The 21906-nt window shown below is 38.7% G+C and overlaps 1 protein-coding gene across 14 annotated transcripts in view; it reads right to left on the minus strand.

The window, feature by feature from the left end:
- The window catches only part of MYCBP2 (MYC binding protein 2), a 414963-nt gene that overhangs the window by 122929 nt on the left and 270128 nt on the right, over positions 1–21906 (minus strand). For 12 of the 14 annotated variants that reach the window (XM_073347171.2, XM_073347237.2, XM_073347245.2 and 9 more), the window contains 5 exons: positions 20116–20328; positions 13399–13454; positions 12696–12811; positions 6108–6205; positions 336–452 (listed from right to left, as the gene is read on the minus strand). In XM_073347171.2, coding sequence (XP_073203272.1) covers positions 336–452; positions 6108–6205; positions 12696–12811; positions 13399–13454; positions 20116–20328 — 600 coding nt within the window. The remainder of the gene's footprint in view (positions 1–335; positions 453–6107; positions 6206–12695; positions 12812–13398; positions 13455–20115; positions 20329–21906) is intronic. The other 2 variants (XM_073347218.2, XM_073347180.2) reach the window with 1 other exon arrangement.

Raw genomic sequence — 21906 nt, forward strand, 5'->3', positions numbered from 1 at the left:
ACTTCAAAATTTTAATGTAGTGTTTAATATATAGATTAAATGTTAGAACAGCCAATCCCTAGAGATACCATACCAAATGTTTAACATAATGAGCTTTTACTATTACTACTCCTCTTCTTCAGGCTGTAGTCTTAAAGTTTGTTGTAGGTAAAAAAAGTAAATAAAAATATGTAAAATGACATCTTAAAAAAACTGAACTGATGTAAAATACAAAAATCTAAATATTTGATGTACATTTGTTTAATTACAGATAAGGCAAAGTCTATACATGAAAATTAGACCATTTATTTACATCTTCACCCCTTTTATTTAAACAGCAGTTTCTTATGAATTACCTCGTCAATAAAAGTGATGGATCCATTGACTTTCACTATGCCTATTTGCTCACTCTGAAGGGAAGGGTGGCTACGGATACGAAGCCCTGCACTGTCCTTGGCCACAAATTTGCGAACCTAAGAAAGGCAAAGGCAGACAGTAAGGCAGAAAAAAACTGAAAGAGAATGCTCAAGAGTATACAGAAATAGGTTCAACAGATTCTGAAATGTTACAGTGATGAGATGGCAGTCTCAAGAGTTTGTTGCTAGTTTCCCAAGGCTGCTGTATAAAGCTTCCACTTTTATTTATGACCAATACAAAAATCTTATAGCAAAACTATACTCAACTAAAAAAATTATAATATGAACATAAGAACATCAGACATTTCTGTGAAATACTATCTTCACATTTTATTTTATTTCTTTAAAGTTTCAATGTTAGGGTTTTTTTTTTTTTTAACAGGTCCATAAACCGTAATAACTGTACAGCCCAAGATCACTAGTTTCTATTTGGTGGAGCATCTCAACATTACAGCTTTGGAGAAATATTGTTTCTAATTGATATCTGTCAAAATTTGCCTAAATAATGTTTCAAACACCAATCTAAAGCCAGTAGCCATCCCTCATTGTACCTGCGTCGTAACCATCCAGTTGTTTATCCCTTCCTCATAGCAAGTTTACATCAGGCCCTCCTTATTGCTGTTTTGATTTCATAGAATCATAGAATATCAGGGTTGGAAGGGACCCCTGAAGGTCATCTAGTCCAACCCCCTGCTCGAAGCAGGACCAATTCCCAGTTAAATCATCCCAGCCAGGGCTTTGTCAAGCCTGACCTTAAAAACCTCTAAGGAAGGAGATTTGCAATAGTCCCTATTCCACGCAAATCTTCTTACTGCCATTCTTCTCCCATCCTACCCCACTATCAGATTTGTGCTCTATGCTGGGTGAATTTAAGCTCTTGAAGATTAGTGGTTTAAGATATACATACAGTCTAAGGAATATGTGTTCTTCCTCACTCTTGCAATCTATATTTTAAAACTAAGTTTTCCAGCATCAACAGTTTTCATGTAAAAACTGACAATACTGTAACACAAAATCTTTTACGGACCCTTTGAATCATGTTAAGAAAAAAAGTATTCAAGATAAGATATTTAAACCTTCTGAAGTGCATTAATCTTCTTTTTAAAAGAAACAATATTAAGTTCCTAAAAGAATTTGTAACGCTTTTTGCAAACATTTTCATTTGAAAAAATCCTTTTAGAAAATAGTAATAAATTAAAGCAAAATATGATCCTTACATCTTTTCTGTACATCTATTCACTTCAAGACACTATATTTAGCATTATGTTCATACTAGCAATCCTCTCCCTCAAGCGATCTAGAGAAAGATCTCTCTTCCAGCTGGCAGCACAAAGGCCAAACTACACTACCAGCTAAATTGGCACTGTCAATTTGCAGCGGTGTCAATTTAGCGAGTCTGGGGAATACATGCTAAGTCAATGGGAGATGCTCTCCCGTCGACATAGCACAGTGTAGACACTACTGTAAATTGACCTAAATTACGTCAACTTCAGTTACTTAATTTACGTAACTGAACTAGTGCGACTTAGATCAACTTACAGCATTAGTGTAGAACAGCCCTAAGACCTGCATTCAGAACAGCTGCTTCTGTACGCTTCAGGTATATTATTTATAAGCCTCCTGACCACTGGGGTATTTAGCCACCTTCTTCCCCTTTGGGTGAAAGGGAAAAAAAAGAAATATGGATTTCCTAAACAATTCTGTCCTATTTATGTAGATATTTTTATTATCTTTCACACATCTATGTTATAAAAATGTATACTTATGATGAATAGAAGGAAGTACTCATTCCAGCGGAAAGTAGCATCTGGTCTGCACATATTTTCGAATTCTCATAACACCATTCATCTTTATAAAATGCAGAGTGTTAATTCACTACTGACAGCGTCCCCAACTTGTTGCCAATGCTATGGGAAGTAGGACTGCTGTATTAGCACCCAAAAAGTGAAGGAGTGCAACGATTCAAATGGGGGATGGATAAAATCTTGGAATTACAGATTTTAGTTCCAGGGAGACACAATCTATGATGAATTTAACACTATGGCTCAGAGATATGCAGATGACTAAGGAGAGGTTGTTTTCCCTGCAGCAGCCGATTATCAAATTCAGGATTTCTTACTGTAGTTAGGAGTAGATGAGATTTAGAACTGTTGACAGACTGAAGAAACAACAATATACTACAGATTAGAAGGCTCCACTGTTCAGCAATGACCTCCTCTTTGCCCATGATGCCAGCTACAATGCTCTGTTAGTCTCCTCCTTTTCCCACTCTGCCCCTTATGTACTGAATGTCCTCTATATCAACCAGTAGTTAAGCCAGAGCTCTTCTCTTAATTTAAAAGTTATTTCTGACCAGTCACTTCTACCATGGAGCCCACAAGAAGTGAACTAAATAAAATATTCCAATAATCCCTTCCTCCCTCCATCCAAAAAATCCTCAAATTATTCCTTCCTTTAATGCCTTGTCTACACTATGGGGGCAAGTCAACCTAAGTTAGCAACTCCAGCGATGTGATTAACGTAGCTGGAGTCGACATAGCTTAGGTCGACTTACTCTGGTGTCTACACCGTGCTGGATCGATGGGAGACACTCTCCTGTCGACTTAACTTATGCTTCTCATTCTGGTGAAGTACCAGAGTGGATGGAAGAGTGATCTGCGATCTATTTAGTGGGTCTTCAACAGCCCCTCTAAATCAACCCCCAGTGCATCGATCACCACAGCATCGATACCCGCTAGGTGTAGATATGCCCTGAGATTCCAAGTGGATCCCACCATCTGTCTGTTTCCATTGTATCGTCTCCATTTTGTGCCTAGTACAGTGTCAGGAACATTGTCTATCCATTGAGTTTTGTTCCCTATTGATTCCAAGCCATATCCCACGTATGACAGTTTTTGTTTGTTTTGTAAAAAGGTGAAAAATATTTTGACGTTTTGTCCAAAACAGCTCTATGTTTCCTAAGCCAAAGAGGCTTATATGCTCATGAAAAACAGGTCTGGACCGCAAATCGATCCCTATCTACAAGTATGTTCTGATCATCAAGTTTAACGGTCCTCAAATGAATATCTGGACTATTTTTGGAGAACCATGGCCTCCTACTCAAGTGTGCGGCAAGGAATATCATTTTTTTATATGACCTTTGGAAATAAATGAGTTCGGGGGGGAGAAACAGCAGTTGAGGTGTTTACACCTGTCACAGTGTACCAACTGCCAGAGCCCTGCTGTTACTCATTCTAGATAAGCATTTCCCTGACTTCCCTGTTTGGGGCTGATACAAACAGGTCTACCTGAGGTTCCTGCAGCATGGATAATATCCAGTAGAAGGTCTTATTGTTCAGGCTACAATTCCCTTTAACTCATGGGCTCCCTTTAGGTGTGCCACAGTTAGCATAAGTAGTTTTTCTGCTGATGAGGAGAATATCCTTGCTTCCCATATTAGAGACTGGCTTCTTACTCTTTTCTGGTAGCCTACATGAGTGCACAACCTTCAAAATATGCTACTGTACCAGTTTGGCTGCCCTCAGATCCAGTTAGTTACTGATACTGCTGATACTGTTCTTCTCATGGTTGTGCCAAACATACTGAAACAGGATCCACAGGTTGCATCTGTCCTTATGGATTCCGTTGATGGAATGTAGTGTGGAATTTCTTGCCTATTCAATTACTCTGATCACCACCACAATCATAGAAAAGAGGTATTTGTTCTGAGTATCCAGATAGTTTAGGACTGGATGAAACTGACACAACCTTCACTAACGAAGATTTGGAACAGAAATCTAGACCTTCCATTTTAAATACTAGAATAGGAAAAATGAATTCAGAATCATGTTCTGCCACCCATGTTTCAAACTCTTTGGGGCTCAGGTACATTTAGGATTAGTCATGTTGGCTAAGAAATTGGAAGATTCCAAAGCTTTTCTGTAAAATATTTTATTTTAATCTTTTCTGGTTCCAGTTCTTTACTGTTAATTAGACCAAGCAAGATATCCACTGAGAATGGAATGTTTTGTCCAAAATAGCTCTAGATTTCCTAAGCCAGAAAGGGTGATATGCTCATGAAAAACAAGTCTGGACTGCGAATCAGTCCCTATACAGAAGGGATGCATCTCTTTACTACTGCCAGCACCCTGTAATCTGTCAATTCCTTCTGCAACCTCCTGCAGTCATTTTTGCAAGTTTTATTCCTTTCTAAAGAAACCCTTGACTCAGTCTAATAAGACGCAAGTGTCTTTCTCCAGCTGAAATGAAGTAATTAAATTCTCCCAGTGGCAGGGTCATGAAGACTGATAAAAGGGTCTGCATTTGCAACTAATGACATTTCATGCACTTGTTGAATGCTTGGCAAACCATTACTTTGGTCAGACTGCCCAATATCTTTAGAACCATGAAAAAGATGGAGGACACCTCAAAACAAAATGCTAAAATGAAGATGTATAAAGGCTTCTCTCTGTGGCACATAAAATGTGAAGAGGAGCACATCTGTAAATTTCTGGGGCTGTCTTGGTGGCTTTCAGTTCTGCAGAATCTGTCTCATCGGATCCAAGATGAAGTCCAGAGCAAGTTCTTTGGATATTAGTTTGAGCAACCATTTGTCAACAATGATCCATGACAACAGCAAATCTCATTCCCTACCCCATTGGGTATCTAGAACAGTTGCTTTTTTCCGCTCACTCCTCTCTCTCTGAATTGCTTATCTTCAGTGCACTTCACAACATGACAGATGCTGGAATTTCTTTAGCTAGATTGGTACCACAAGTATAACATTACACCAGAAATAATGGAATACTTAAAGAGTTCATGGATGTAATGGTGAGAAAGATAAGTAGAGAATCATGGTAGGCAGGTGAAGTGACAGTGAAGAGACTGAGGGAAGGAGGACAAGAAGTAGCAAACAACCAATCAGCAAAGGAGAAAAAACATTTGAGTAAAAGCTGTAGAGCAGTTTGATGACATCTGTGGATATAGGTTCCTGCTGAAACTGCTTCTGCAGATGCACTGGACGGCTCACATCTCTGGCAAGTTCCAACCTGAAGTTATCTTTTTCCCGAGCTCACAAGACTGAGGTTGTGTGTGTGTGTGGAGGGGGGCGGTGGGAAGGGGAGAAGGGCGCGGAGGGTCAGGTTTACATTTCCAAATCTTATGTGAGTTCATGTAGAGAGTTGGCCAGTAAGGGAAAGTTAAAAATTACAGATAGGGTAAGTTTAAAAAAAGGGCTGGAAAAGGGTTTGGGGAAGAAATAATTTAGAGGAGAAAGAAGAGAGAAAATGTGAGAGGAGGCAGAGAACACAATTCAGGGAGAGGGAAACAGACAAATGTAAGATTTTATTCCCAGTGACAGAGAAGAGAGGATTACTAAAAAATAAATGTGGAAGTCTCTTTAAATTGTTTTGTCCCTCTCATAAATCATAGTGCTGAATAAAAGAAATTACCATTCCTTTGGTAAACCGTTTCAGTGCTGTGTAATGATAGGTGTGGAGTCACCAAGGATCTGCATGCTTGGGTGTCAAACCACATGAAAGCCAGTAACCGCACGATTTTGCAATTTGAGGAAAAGAGGTTAACTAGAAACTAGTTGAAACTCCCCTTCTTTTGTGTGCGCGCAGGCATCCGGTACATAAAGGTAATTTGCAAATATTCTAGTTTAGAATTACCATTTTAACCCACCAAAATGTACAAAGAATCCAAGTATTTTGGATTCTTAGTTCTCCAAACCTTGTTTGGTTGAGGTTCTACTTTTGGTTTGACAAGTTGTGTTCCAGGTGGTATCATCCCTTTTGGAGGGTCTTTTACTTTCACTTCTAATCCAGCATCTGTAAACAAACAAGAGTTAAAAATGAAAAAGTTAAACAAAGAAAAAAGACCATTTTAAGGGGATAGATTTCCACAAGAGATTAATTATCCATCGTTATTGGCATGGTTAGGTACTATACTATTAAATGTTATCTTGTTCAGTCAACATAAAATTACAACTGAAGGTCCAATGCAGCATAGATTGCCTCAGGACATGAATACGTAGTATGCTCAATTGGCTAAAATAAACCAGCTGAAATTTATTTTATTCCTTGGCTGGAAAAAAAGGATGGGGGGGGGGAATGTTTCTCAGAACTAAAGTTAACAGACATAGTATATCTGGCAATCCCACACTGTGGATTGGTCCTTCCCTATGTAGTTCAGAGATGAATTCAGCAGGGCCCACCTCCTTTCATAACTACCAGACCAGCGAAAGCCTGCCAAAACTGGCTATCCTGAAGTTGTACTAATATTAAAAACAAGTGTACTAAGACACTACAAATATAATTATCTACAAGCAAGGAAAGATCATTTAAATTTGCAACCTGTCACAGGATGACTAATTCTTTTAAGAAGTAATAGGTCCAGGCCCAGCTATGATTCCCTCTGTTCTCCTCCCCAGGTGGGGAAAATTATCAGATACAGGACAGGCAGGTCATGTGGCTAAATCAAGATGGAGATAAGAGAGAAGCCTCTAGAGACTGAGAGCCTTAGAGGGAGGAGAGAGGGTAGACAGCTTGGAAAGGAGAATATTTGTCTACAAGGACAGTCCCTGTAGGAAGTCTTTGGGCTGCTGAACCAAGAGGAGATCTGTGAAACAGGGCTAGAACCTGATTACTGATAGGCCAGGGTAAGCTGGCCTTAAATCACAGTGTAGGCCCCCAGACGGATGTGGGACACCTGAACCAAGGAGAAGAGCCTTTGCCCAAGTTACAGCACAGGCCCCCCAAAAGAAGAAGAATTTGGAACTGAAGGGAAAAGTAATAGAATATTTGAGTACTTAAGTATTCTGGACTGTGAACATGAAGGCCACGCTTTTAAGAATCTATTAATATGAGGATCTTCTGAGAGGAATTATTTGGGTTGCAGCCCAACACAGGGCTCTCACAGACACCTTGTGCAGAGGCCAGCACCCAGACTACACTGCAGAAACTGGAGTAACTGGTAAATATCAGATTTCTGATGGTTAATCTCTTTATATTAGGTAGTTATCTGGCCCACATTATGTCAGTACCCAGCCCGGGCAAGCCAATGATCCAACCAGCAAATTTGGTGATAAATTCTGGTGAAGTGCCACCTGCGGCATGTTGTGCATATGCTAAGACGACTCAAGAATCTGAATGCATCACAATTTTGAATGTCTTTATCCTCATCACTCCTGAGAGTTAGAGAAGTATTATCATACCTATTATAGAAATGGGCAGCTGAGGCACAGAGAGACTAAGTAAACTGCCCAAAATCACACAGGAAAATCCACTGATTCCCAGGTAATTCACCAGGCCATTCTTCCTCTCTCATACCAGTACTTAAAATGGATCTATACACTGCAAGAAACTAACATGGTTGATTTTTTCTTCAAGGTTTGGAAAGTACTTACTACTTTCTCCAAATATCCTTTACATCTTAGTACTGATCTTTCTCATCAATAATCTGCCAAATTCAGTTTTGGATGGATTTGGATGTATTATAGGTCCTTGATTTATGAGAGTGGTTCTCAACCAGGGGTACGTGTACCCCTGGGGATACACAGAAGTCTCCTATATCTCAACTCATCTAGATATTTGCTTACTTTTACAACAGGTTACATAAAAAGCATTGGCGAAGTTAGTAAAAACAAATTTCATATGAGTTCTTTTATATTGCTCTATATATGCAGAAATGTAAGTACAATATTTATATTCAAATTGATTTATTTTATAATTATATGGTAAAAATGAGAAAGTAAGCAATTTTTCAGTAATAGGGTGTTGTAACACTTTTGTATTTTTATGTCTGATTTTGTAAGCCAGTCTGTTTTTAAGTGAGGTGAAACTTGGGGGTACGCAAGACAAATCATATTCCTCAAAGGGATACGGTAGTCTGGAAAGATTGAGAGCCACTGGTTTAGGACATCTGGGCTTTACCAGGACCCATGTTCTTATTTTGATTAGATTTTAAAACCACTGCCTTGTTGGTCAGCTTGGTACAGTTAGTATTACTGAAAATCGCTGAGATTTATTTGTTGCGATAATCTTGATAGCAGTAGATTAAAGGAAATGGATACAGAAACATTATATTATTCCTGGATTAGCATGTCCGGACTCAAGGGACCTGAATTCTGAGTTCCCAGAGTAGAATTTCTTACTCTTTGTTGAGAATATGACAGAGCTCTATCTGATACTTCCATGGCATACATTATCTCGTCATATACATGCTCTTCTTGGTATACAGTAGCATTCCCAAGTGAACTGAAGACTGAGGACCCCAGGCAACTCTTCTTGTAAACTAGGTTATTGTGGCTGATCTCAGTAATAGTTTTATTGTGATCTTAGTGGGCAGTTCATGGACCTTGCTTTAATTAAGGAGAGAATACGTCTGGTTCAGAACAGTGCTAGCAGGGTCATCAGCACTTTCATGAAAACTCTGGAGGTAGAGAAGAACACAAACTAAAGTATCTTGTATTGATAACACATCATATTTAGATAGGCTTCATTCAGTCTCCTGATATGAACTCCTTTAAGCAAAATTATTGTCACTAAGACATCCAATGAGGACATGTGAAATTTCATGTGTTTCACATGTTTATTAGGAAATTCAAGAATAGAGCATTCTTGTGATGTGGAACAACTTGGAGGACCAGGAGTCATTTTGATTACCTGCTACTGATTTACCTCCTTGTAGTTCTGATATATCTCCTTGATATATCTCCCTACCTCAAAGCAGAGAGACAGAAGCTCGCTAGCACTCTGGTGCCCAACCACCAGTCTGAGGTCTCCATTCTAGAAGAGGAGCAAGAGCCCATAGCTCCTTAGCGGGTCTTGTAATTTGTTTAGTTCTGCATGGCCTTGCTTGAGTTGGGATAGACACAGAAGAACCTACGAAAGCTCACTTCTGCCTCTTCCATATCCGTGTCTCTTTTTCTGCTTCAGGGAAGGAAAAGGAAAATATGAATAGCTTAGGAGACCACTCTCCAGTTCAGCTGGTAGTGCTTTAGTCATGTGAGGAAGAAGGAAGAAAAGTAGTAGTGAGGGAAAAAACTGAGTGGGGTAGAAAGGCTTGTGATCCCAAGATAAGTTTTAAAATGGCAAAAAGCTCAGGGAATTACTCTAAGGGGTTGTTTCTAATATGGAGGCACAACATTTTGGTGGGCTATCAGTGACCCTGCTAGGTTCAACTGTGAATTCCTGTCTCTCCAAAGGCCCATACACCGTGAGGAATTGGCCAGGCTTGCTTTGGCTTAAGAGAATAGTTGCTGACTGTATGAACTATTGCTAAGGTCTTCACTAATGGGAGACACACTGTTCTCAGAACTCATATAACCTGCATTTCTTTTAAAGTGTAATTGAGAATTTTTAAGAAAAGAGACCAGTTTGGAATCTCAAATCAGCAAAAGAATCTCTTTAAACAGACTTAAAAAATACTAATTACATTTTAAAATGAGATCATGTACATACTAAGTCTCCATAATTGCGTATATCTTCAATGAATCAATTTGCTGATTCCCATTCTTATCAAATTCAAGCCTCTCCTCATTTTCATGGTTTTCCATAATGTCATCTGTGTTTACATTTCTATACTTATCTTCTCCTACAACTCCTTCTCTCTTTTCTGCCTGTTTCCTTCACCCAGTCCCATTTCCACACTTTTTTGCTATACTTTTGAGCCTGAAATAACATATTCATGATTATACACCAACCAACTTCTCTCCCCATAAACAGACTACTAAATTCACCTATTTTGAGAAGTATTCAGGTTCTAATGGCTAAGGCTCTTTTTTTCCCCCCCTTGAAAATGTACCACTTCCAAAAAAAATTGAACAAAACATCAAGTTTAATAGGGCAGCATGAAATTTAGACACATTTTAACAAGCAGGATCAATCTAACAGTGCTTTATCAAGTTCTAGAAGTGTTTCAGTTCATACTTGTAGAAACAGGGCATTTCTATTCTCATTTTAGTTTGTTGGTTCACTTTTAAAATCTTCAAGCATTAAAACACAACCAATTTTAATAAAAAAAACTTCTAAAAAGTTCTACAATAGATATTTCATTCAGTTGTAGTATGCTGTATAGAACTGATACTCTAAATACTAATGTAGGAAGTATTGGAAGGTTATTTTACACTGCTTTAAAGAGTTTTGCAATTGGCTGTCTGATAAAAACAACCATTCTGCTCCATGCAGTCAGGCAACTCCTAGGGACAACTCACTTTGGTGTTTTTCAAGTTCCATGCTTCTAGTACAGTAGCAAAAACCAGTCATATGCAAGATGAGCATTCACTTGGTCTATCTCAGATAAGCATTTACAATGATGCTTAATGGGTGCACAATACATTTCCTTCTTAATGTTGTGCTTGATATTTTGTGACAAGTTTACATGGTGACATGCAGATCTCTTAAGAAAAAAATGTTGTGGTTGAAATGTTCTGCATGATGGAAACAGCAAAAAAAAAGTTCAACCCGTGATTATACCAAGAGAAGCCAGATGTTTTATCATAAATACCTACCATTCACAAGCCTAGACATATTAATATGAATCCAGCAGAGTTAACACTGGTAGTAATGAAAAACTTGCAAATTTTATCTAATATAGACAACATTGCCTTCAAATTCTGTAGTATTCCCATGTAGACTTCCCAATACTTTAACTACAAGACATACCTTGAATACTATTATAATTTTTATTGCATTATCTAAGACAATTGGAAAGTACTTTTTAAACTACTACCAACAGGTGTGTGTCCAGGTACATTAGAAATCAAAAGTTTTGAGTGGCATATTACCATATGTAAACGTTCCCACTGAATAAAGAAAACTTTGTTTTATCTTGTTGCTTACTATTTTGCAACCATAAAGCAGGTTGCAGCAGACTCAAGACATTTCTTCTCACACACTACTAGTCACTAAATGTAGCTTTTACGATAATCTGGAATACTACAGGTAATGCAGCACATATATCCAGAGACGAATATTTCACTCTTATACTTCAGATATGGAAATATGCTAAATTTCCAGATACAGCCACTTTTTTTGGTTTTCCTCAACATTTATGCTCCATGTACCGTAACTCACACTGTTGTTCTCTAGAGCCAGTGAAGTAGCCAAGGGTTTGCAGGTCATGAAGGAAACTAAGCCATTCAGAAGTGGGGGCAAAATTAAAAACTTCAAATATTTGAAAGAATTGAGACTTGCCCCCACACCCAACTTTCCACAGATGAAACAAGAGTATTTGTAAGGAGCGTTGAGATCCCTGGTTTCTTAAGATTTTCCCCGCTCCTACACTTCTGTCAGATCCCCCTCAAGTAGCTTAAACAAGAAACTTTCCTTATACGCAAGACCACTGAGAGCAACATGAAAAAGAGGAAAAAAGAAAGCAAGAAAACCAGGCCTTCTCTCCGAGAAAAAACAGTATTACTCGTAGTATTCAGATCTGTGGAATCAACGTCAAAGAACTCAGGAGCACAGCAGATGACCACCTCCTGCACATTCACAACTACTCTCACATTTCTCAAGCGAGTGTCTGAGGGTTTTCATTGCACATGTGCAGGAAGTGAAACTGGTAAAAGTGAATCTCCTTTTCCCAGGTTTTTTGTTTTTCATGGCAGTCAATGTCATGTTTTCCATAAAATGAGGGATCTCAGTGAAAATATTAGTTTAACACAGGGTTACACTACTACTCTCTTCTGTCTTGTTTGTTCCATGCATCTTCACTTGAGCTTCAGACTGTAAACCCTTTAGGTCAGTGATCTGATTGGTAGTGACCTATTACTATCTAGTGCCCTGTAAATTTACAACACTAAATAAATAATTAAATTACCTACTATGATCCAAATTCTGATTCTCTTCTCTTTTTCCCTGCAACAGTTAATCTCAAACACCTGTAAGGAGTGCTTTAGAAAGGTTTATGAGGTCATTAACTTTTGCAGTGAAAAAAGAATCCTGAGCACTAGTTGTCTTCAGTAAAATCTACACAGATATTCTACTACTGAAATGAAAGCTTAATTTAAGAAAAAATATTTAAAGGTAAATTGAAACAGTATTTGAAAAGAGTTCCAAACAGTTGGTTTAAGCTCCTTATGAAGGTACACTTTTGTCAGTCATGTCTTTACTTTCAGCTTTTTGATAACAATATGCGGGGGGGAGGGGGGAGCGGGGAGGAAGACATAGGAAAACTGGATAGAATGATCTTGGATCCCCCAAAGCAGTGTGCTAATTTTCATGGACATGTTACCTACAGAAATCTTCGCATACCATTGTGGATACATACATGTTAAGCACTTGTGGTTATTATATAAGATTAATGAAAATTAGATACCTATTTCAATGCCATCTATAGTAACATGAATGGTGTAAAGACCAACAGCTCCTGGGGTCCAATTTGCACAGTAAGTACCATCATTATTGACTCGGATCAACATGTTTTCACTGGGTCTAGACAAAAACAAAATAGACACTGAAACAATTAACCGAATGTTAACTTATTGAAAAGCTGCTGAAGCATTCTATTTAGAAGCCATTCCGCTGATTTATTTTCTGCCTTTTTTCCCTCCATATGCTCCCAAACTACACTGTCTTTTGTGGTCTACCAGGGACACTTCTATGGAAACAGGATCTTTGATCCACAGGAATTCATCTAATCAAGCCACTTATGCTTTTCAAGTTGTTTATTATGAAATCATAACCTTCTAGAGTAATTGAATGTGATATCATATTCAGAAAGTGAATTTAGGTGAGGAATATGCAATTGGAGCAAATAAACTAAGTATAAAAGATTGATTTTATGGAACCGTCCCAGTAACTTTAAGAAAAATGTGCTAGATTTTCACTGTTTTCCCTTACGCAGAATATTTTTCAGAGTGTTGAAGCCTCAACAGTTCTTTAAACAGAAATTACAATAACTCTGCTGGAACAATAAGCCTATTCACATAAAGTTCTGATATTAACATGATTTTTAAAAAGTTGATATATTTACTTTTAATTCCAGTCAATGTGTAACTCTCTCCAAGACGGTTTTTTACCTTTTAGGTGTTGGTGAGGCAAAGCGTAATTCTTCAAATGAATAGTTTTCATATACCTGCAAAGCAGAGAATTAAAAAAACGTTCAGCTAAAACAAAATCAAAACTCAGTCAATGCTATTATACTAATACTGTAAATTTTTTTAAATCAGTACAAAACAATTTCTCAAAACATGTTACTCTAATTGCTCATATAAGTGTAGAATAGGGAACCAGAAATTGATACAAAGTGTACACAAAAATACACATTTTTAAAGTGACCTTTTTAGATGAGAACGGTAATTATTGCTCATGCAAGGTGCTGATTAACAGTGCTTGAGGCAGGGAGGGAAGAGTAAAAGTATGCCCAGTTTCCACATTGCTAATGCACCTGACCCCAATTCTGAAGGGACCACACTCAAGGGGTAAAAAGGCCGCTAATCCTCTATCCACAATCCATTCTTGATTCCCCTGCTAAATCTGCCAGCAAGGGTTTGAATGAGTGGCATTTATATGAGGTGGACACCTGTCAACTAGGATCTAGAATGTGTATGAAGGCTCATTTCTTCTCTTGAAGAGTGAGGGCTAGGATAAAACCACAAGTAGCTGTATCTCTTGGTTGACATCAAATTTTGAGGAAACCTTAGGAAGAAAGCAAGATTGTAGATGTAGTGTCATTTTGTCATGCTAGAATACCACGTACAGAGGGACAGCCATCAAGGCTTCAAGCTCCCCCACTCAGTCCTACTTCTTGTTCAGCCAATCGCGGAGACAAACAAGTTCGTTTACATTTACGGGAGATAACGCTGCCCACTTCTTATTTACAGTGTCACCTGAAAATGAGAACAGGCATTCACTTGGCATTTTTGTAGCCAGTGTTGCAAGGTATTTACATACAAGATATGCTAAACATTTGTAAAACCCTTCGTGCTTCAGCCACCATTCCAGAGGACATGCTTCCATGCTGATGATGGGTTCTGCTCAATAACAATACAAAGCAGTGCGGACTGACGCATGTTCATTTTCATCATCATGAGTCAGATGCCACTAACGGAAGGCTGATTTCCCTTTTTCGTGGTTTGGGTTCTTAAATTTCTGCATTGGAGTGTTGCTTTTTTAAGACTCTGACAGCATGTACCATACCTCGTCCCTTTCAGCTTTTGGAAGGCACTTCAGATTCTTAAACCTTGGGTCGAGTGTTGTAGTTACCTTTATAAATCTCACATTGGTACCTTCTTTGCATTTTGTCAAATCTGCAGTGAAAGAGTTCTTAAATCGAATAACGTGCTGGCTCATCATCCGAGACTGCCATAACATGAAATATATGGCAGAATGCAGGTAAAACCACAGAGCAGGAGACATACAATTCTCCCCACAAGGAGTTCAGTCACAAATTTAACTAACACTTTCTTTAAAGCGCATTATCAGCATGGAAGCATTTCCTCTGTAATGGTGGCCGAAGTCCGAAGGGGCACACAATTGTTTAACATACCTGGCACGTAAATACCTTGCAACACTGACTATAAAAGTGCCTTGTGAATGCCTGTTCTCACTTTCAGGTGGCATTGTAAATAGGAAGCAGGCAGCATTATCTCCCGTAAATGTAAACAAATTTGTTTGTCTTAGCGATTGGCTGAACAAGTAGCAGCACTGAGTGGACTTGTTGGCTCTAAAGTTTTACACTGCTTTGTTTTTGAGTACAGTTATGTAACAATAAAAAAATCTACATTTGTAAGTTGAACTTTCACAATAAAGAGACTGAACTATAGTACTTGTATGAGGTAAACTGAAAAATACTATTTCTTTTGTTTATCTTTTTTATAGTGCGAATATTTGTACAAAAATGATCATACAAAATGAGCACTGTTCACTTTGTGTTCTGTGTTGTAACTGAAATCAATATACAGTACAGACCCGTTTACACATGAATCCGCTTAAAGCGCGGTTGCGCCATGCCTTCCAGTGCTACCTATTTAACACGCGAGACTCGTTAACACGCGGTACAGGAACTTGCTATGTAGCGCTACAGATTTCCTCACTAACTTACTGACAGAAATAGACAGGAAGTGCAGAGCAGAAATTTGTTGTACGTCTTTACTGATATTGGTAAAGACGCATCGCGCACGCTTAGTCATTGTCACGCTAGAGAGATATATAATATACAGTAGTAATATAGTAATATATATACTACATTAGAAAATTTTAACCTTAGGCCTAATATAATGGCAGAGCGCAAGCATCAGCATTCCTACACTGTAGAAGGAAAGCTAGCTGCAATAGATCAAGTAAATAGCAGAGAAACCCAGGCCAAAGTTTCAAAAGATATTGGGATTGCCAAATCTACTCTCCGAGGATGGCTAAAAAACAAATCTAAACTGAATGGCTCGGTACAAAATATCGATTCTGATGTGGGGTTTAAGCGAAAATGTGTGCGCTATTCAGCAAAACCCACAATAGACAAAGCCATGCGCACGTCGTTTGCTCAGAAAAGGCTGAAAGGAATGCCACTAAGTGGGCCAATTCTTCAAGCCCAAGCGACAAAATTTGGACATTTAACAGGGGATGAATCATTCCAAGCCAGCAAGGGGTTTATAAGTCATTTTAAAAAGCGTCATGGCGTAGCGCAGGTATTGATTTCTGGAGAAAGCCAATCAGCTGATAAATCGGCTGCGAATGCGTTTCATCTGCAGCGAATGACAGACTTCATAAGAAAAAAAAAAAGTGAGCCAGAAAGAGGAGAAAATAATGGCTTTTTTTTCTAAGTGAATCATAGACACTTTTTCCAGCATGGCCTTCTTAACCCACGGTCCGTTAACACGCGGTCATGATGGCTTGACTCCCGACATCTGCGTTTAAACGGGTCTGTACTGTATATGAAAATTTAGAAAAACATCTAAAAATATTTATAATACATTTCAGTTGGTATTCTATTATTGTTTAACAGTGCGATTAAAACTGCGATTAATCATGAATCATTTTTTAAATCAAGTTAATTTGTTTTGAGTTAATCGCTTGAGTTAACTGCGATTAACTGACAGCCCTACTTACAATGCAAGCATAAAACATGCGACAACAAGGTGAATACAAGCAGGCAGACGGGGGAGCACAAGGAATCACTGAGACAATATTGGTCAGCATGACAGGCAATGGTGCCAACTGTCTAACCACTGTCAATTTTTTTGTAGGTATCATGGCAAAGAAGAGTTTTATGGAGGGATTTGATGGAAAACAAATAGTTAGCTTTGCAGATGTTTATGGGAAGCTCCTCCCAAGCGTGAGGGGCTGTATGGGAAAAAACACAAAGGTGCTTATTTGAAAATTTAACATGTGGATGATGAAGACTGGCATCAGAAGCCAATTGGAGACAGGAGTTGAAATGTTGATCGCATATGAGAGATGGTAGGTAGGGTGGAGACAGGCCATGAAAGGGCTGGAAAGTGAAGATAAGTAGCTATGCTGGAAGTTTCCATGGCAAAACCCTAGAATCTGAGACTTCCCGATCTCTTTATGTCTGAGGAATTTGATGAGGAATTACATAAATTATGTGAAGTAGCAGGATGACAGCTCTTCTAGCCAGTGCCAATAATACTGTCCAGTGCCATGCTTCCTCCTCCTTTTCAGGAAAGCCAAAAGAGGGTAATGAAGCCTAAGTGTGAGGCTGGTAAATAAGGTGCTAGCTCTGGCCAATTCTGTAGGCATCAACTGAGCACTGACAAATTCATACCTGGAAAGCACACCAGCTCACTTATATGTCAATATTATTCAAGACAGGTGTTAGTCTTATAAGGAGGTGTTTAGACCAGTGGTTCTAAACCTATTACCATTGGGGGCCACATATGCAGCTTTGTGTGTGTTGTGTGGGCAGCATCCACACAATATATATATACCTCATGTATGGCCCTGAGGATATCACATGGGCTGCAACTGTGTGCTGATTGGGCTGCACCCAGTATACCAGCCACGAGTTGACAACAACTGGTTCAGATTATAAAATGCTTGTAAGTTGCTGTATGTATTAATCTTACTTGTAATTTCTATATTCCATGCTACAAGGTAAAACAAAAGTTTGTTTTATAATTGTAAAAATGCCTGTTCTGAATTTGTGAACTCAGATGGGAAGTGTCTCCCCTGCCCATCCAGGAGGACTACCAAAATTAAGTGGGCCATTGTAGGACAAAAGCTTTGTTGATTGCCCTATTCACCCATCAAAAGTATTTGCAGGAGGCCTTGTCCCATTGGTTTGAATGCTGGAAGAGGGAAATAAAGATAGTTCACATTAAAGTTTTTCATCTCTTTGCTGTTGGACTGTTATAAGGGCTGGAACTAAGAAACAAAAAGCAGAGATCTGCAAGGTCAACCAGGGTTAGCCCTGAAAAGACATTCAATGCTGACTGAATACTATATTTCTGTCGCCTTTTGGAACCATACGCTGAACTCATTTGTGCATATATGTTGCCTGCTTTAACCTGTAAATAATTCTCATTTCTTCTTTCTAGTCAATAATCCTTAATTAGTTTACTATAGGATTGGCTACAAGAATGGTCTTTGGTGTCAGATCAACTGGGTGACTGGCCTCTTGGAACTGGGAGCAACCTGAATGTTTTGTAATTTTGGGGATAAGTGACCATTTATTTCTATGACCAGCTTGCCTGGGTGGCAAAACAGACTGCAGTGCCCAAGGGGATTGCCCTGTGACTCCATGGTAAAGTCTGTTACAGTGATGGTTCAACAAGAACAAGTGCAGAGTCCTGCACTTAGGATGGAAGAATCCCATGCACCACTACAGACTAGGGACCAAATGGCTAGGCAGCAGTTCAGCAGAAAAGGACCTAGGGTTACAGTGGACGAAAAGCTGGATATGAGTCAACAGTGTGCCCTTGTTGCCAAGAAGGCCAATGGCATTTTGGGATGTACACGTAGGGGCACTGCCAGCAGATCGAGGGACGTGATCGTTCCCCTCTATTCGACATTGGTGAGGCCTCATCTGGAGTACTGTGTCCAGTTTTGGGCCCCACACTACAAGAAGGATGTGGAAAAATTGGAAAGAGTCCAGTGGAGGGCAACAAAAATGATTAGGGGACTGGAACACATGAGTTATGAGGAGAGGCTGAGGGAACTGCGGAAGAGTTAGTCTGCGGAAGAGAAGAATGAGGGGGGATTTGATAGCTGCTTTCAACTACCTGAAAGGGGGTTCCAAAGAGGAGGGATCTAGACTGTTCTCAGTGGTAGCTGATGACAGAACAAGGAGTAATGGTCTCAAGTTGCAGTGGGGGAGGTTTAGGTTGGATATTAGGAAAAATTTTTTCACAAGGAGGGTGATGAAGCACTGGAATGCGTTACCTAGGGAGGTGGTGGAATCTCCTTCCTTAGAAGTTTTTAAGGTCAGGTTTGACAAAGCCCTGGCTGGGATGATTTAGTTGGGGATTGGTCCTGCTTTGAGCAGGGGGTTGGACTAGATGACCTCCTGAGGTCCCTTCCAACCCGGATATTCTATGATTCTATGATCCAGGAGTTCATATTTGTTACTGGTTTGGTGAAATCTAATGAAAGAATATACTACCAGAAAGAATATACTGCCCTGTTTTTGACAGTCTGGAATAGGCACTCAGTCATAAACCACTCCAGACAGCGTGATACTAAAAATAAGATGTCCCTGATGGAACTGAAAGACTGAAGCAAAGGAACTTCTAAACTGATGACATTCTTCTAAAAATATTGCTCTTTAAATTCCACCATTGCCAAGAAAACCTTGGAATGCATGGGAGGGTTTTTTTTGTTAGTTTGTCTGAAAGAATGTCCTGAAAACTAAAGTTGGCCTCTGCTCCACAGGAGTCAGATACTTAGCAGGCAAGCCCAATTTCCTTGGAATGTAGGTAGGACTGGAAATATACATGTTCTGTTTTTAAGAAAATGAATCTGAAAGACGAGGTGGCTTCAAGGCTTCTTACAAAAGGAAAACCTTCATACAGATCTCTGACCTTATGAGCTTTAGACATAAAGGCCACAAATACAGTCCACCTTACCAAGGAGTGTCCTCCTTCAAGAATGCAGCAGCACTGAGCACTTTAGACTAGAGCTGGGTGGGAAACTGTTTTCTGTCTCCTCAATATCTTCAAGAAGTTGAAATTTTTTCCTATTTTAACATCAAAATCTTGTAAAATATTTACAAACCGAAAAACTGATTTTTTGGGGGTCAAGTGAAATGTTTTCTTTCAATTTTTACCTTTTCTTCCTTTCTTCCCCAGTCTAACTAGCTCAAATTTCTAAACAAAGTTCTTTCAAACAAACAAAAAACAAACAAACAAAAACAGCATTTTCCATTAAGAAAATGTCAAAACAAAAATGTTTAGATCATTTCAAAGCTTTTTTCTTGACTTTTTTGAGCCAGGAATTTGGTCAAATCCAACCCTGTTTCTTAAACACTTTTGGTTTAAACAAATTCACATTTTTTGATGACAAGTGATTTGTCAAAATATTCCTGACCAGCTCTGCTTTGGTTCACAGAAGACAACTTAAGGTCACTCCACAAAATTTTCTAAATCATTTTGATTTTTGTAAAAAAGCAAAAATCTCTAGAAAGATCAAGTATATGTAATTTTATAAATCCAAATACCCCAAAATAGAGAGTTATAATGAATAAAATGAGATTTGCAGATCTTTGTATTCACTTGTATATAGTCCTTTTGTTTTTTCACATGGAGAATGGTATAACTGTCATTGCTTAAACGACAATAATTTACCTTCATCATTGTAATAGCAATGTAGCGAGCTTCTTTCACTATCATAGGTTCATATGAAGCATCAAGTTTTGGTGAAGGGTGTCCTCCAAAAGTCATATCAGTGCCAGAGGAAGTGGGTGCTGCAGGACTGCCTGGTATCCGTTGGAGTTTTTTCAGTTGTTCTTGTTGCAAAGATGTTTTTTTCTGTGAAACAGGAATAGCCTTGACCTCCACCTGCCAAAATGCAATAAGAGGTGAAAAGATGATTAAAAATTTCTATTTGTTTTGTCCCTCATTTCCATTTTCATATTATTTTTAAACTACTTACAATCTCACCCCTACATTCCCACTACCACTTTCCTGAAATGCCTTTATTTCCTCCTCTACAAATTCTACATCTCTTATTGAGTAACTCTTCCACTCTGCGTAGTAATGGTTGGAGCAACCTCTTCAGCAACCCCACTTGGGTCTAAAAGCCTCTCACCCCAACAAGGTCTCAGCCCCACCTCACCTCACTCCAGGTACCTGAATTTCTGACAAGTACTATTTGCTATGCAACTTTCAGATGAAGAGTAAACAAATAATCTGGAAGATGAGTTGATTTTTTAGTATTTAAGCTCTAAAACAATTGAGTCCAAACCAGCACTGATTATAGTGCCATTAATCTGAATTTGAATATGTTAAATGGGAGTTTGGCTTGAATGGGGAGTGTTGAATAAATGGATACCCATGGACACCTGCAGTCAAGTTAATTTAAAACATCAGTGATTTTAATACGCTCAGGTAAGGAAATCACAATGAAATTAAAAATCCAGAAATTACTTTGGCAGTAGGGATCAACATTTCCTTTTCCTGATCACTGGTCTAGGACCACTGCTTTCAGACAAGTTTCCTAAAGTGTTTTTAAGACTCACTTCCAGGAGTCTACAACCACAAACTATAGATTGATCTGACAGATAAAAACTTTCATCTGTGCCATCGAGTTATGCACATGGCTAATCTGAATCTCATGTGGTGTTACTGTTGTGGCCTTACCTTCCCATCATCCATCTATCTTTACTTTATGATACCCTCAGTTATCATATCACATAGGTTTAGATTGTAAACTCTTCAGTAAAGACCCCATGTATTTCCTGTTTCTTTCTGAGCCATGCTGTTTCTGTTCTGTACCTAGAACAATTTGGGGATTCAGTAAATAAAAGTCCTGAAAACATTTGTACTAGTCCAAAGTGATACTGGGATGTTAAAATGTAGATGAAACCTGACTTCAATTTTTTTTGTTAATTTTGAATCTCTCTGAATAATTCTATTGCAATTACGTAAACGTTAATATTTGCACAATTTCTCTAGCTCCCTTGCACAGGAATTCTGGGAAAAAATTGGGTTCCAACTGCTGCTGTCACAAGCAGTTTTGTATGCCAGGATTTATAGATGCTGGAAAGGGCAATTATTAATTGGATGGTGGGAAAAATCCATGTAAACAAAGTGGCCCGTTTTGAACAGTTGACAAGAAGGTGTGAGTATCAGCTTCTCATTAGAGTCTGTTTTTGAAATTTTTTTATTGAAGAATTGCCACTTTTAAGTCTGTTATTGAGTGTCCAGAGAGACTGAAGTGTTCTCCTACTGGTTTTTGAATGTTATAATTCCTGATGTCAGATTTTTGTCCATTTATTCTTTTGTGTAGAGACTGTCCAATTTGGCCAATGTACATGGCAGAGGGGCATTGCTGGCACATACCACATTGGTAGATGTGCAGGTAAACGAGCCCCTGATGGTGTGGCTGACATGGTTAGGTCCTAGGATGGTGTCCCT

The sequence above is a fragment of the Lepidochelys kempii genome, chromosome 1 (assembly GCF_965140285.1).
Source record: "Lepidochelys kempii isolate rLepKem1 chromosome 1, rLepKem1.hap1, whole genome shotgun sequence".
NCBI lineage: Eukaryota > Metazoa > Chordata > Testudines > Cheloniidae > Lepidochelys > Lepidochelys kempii.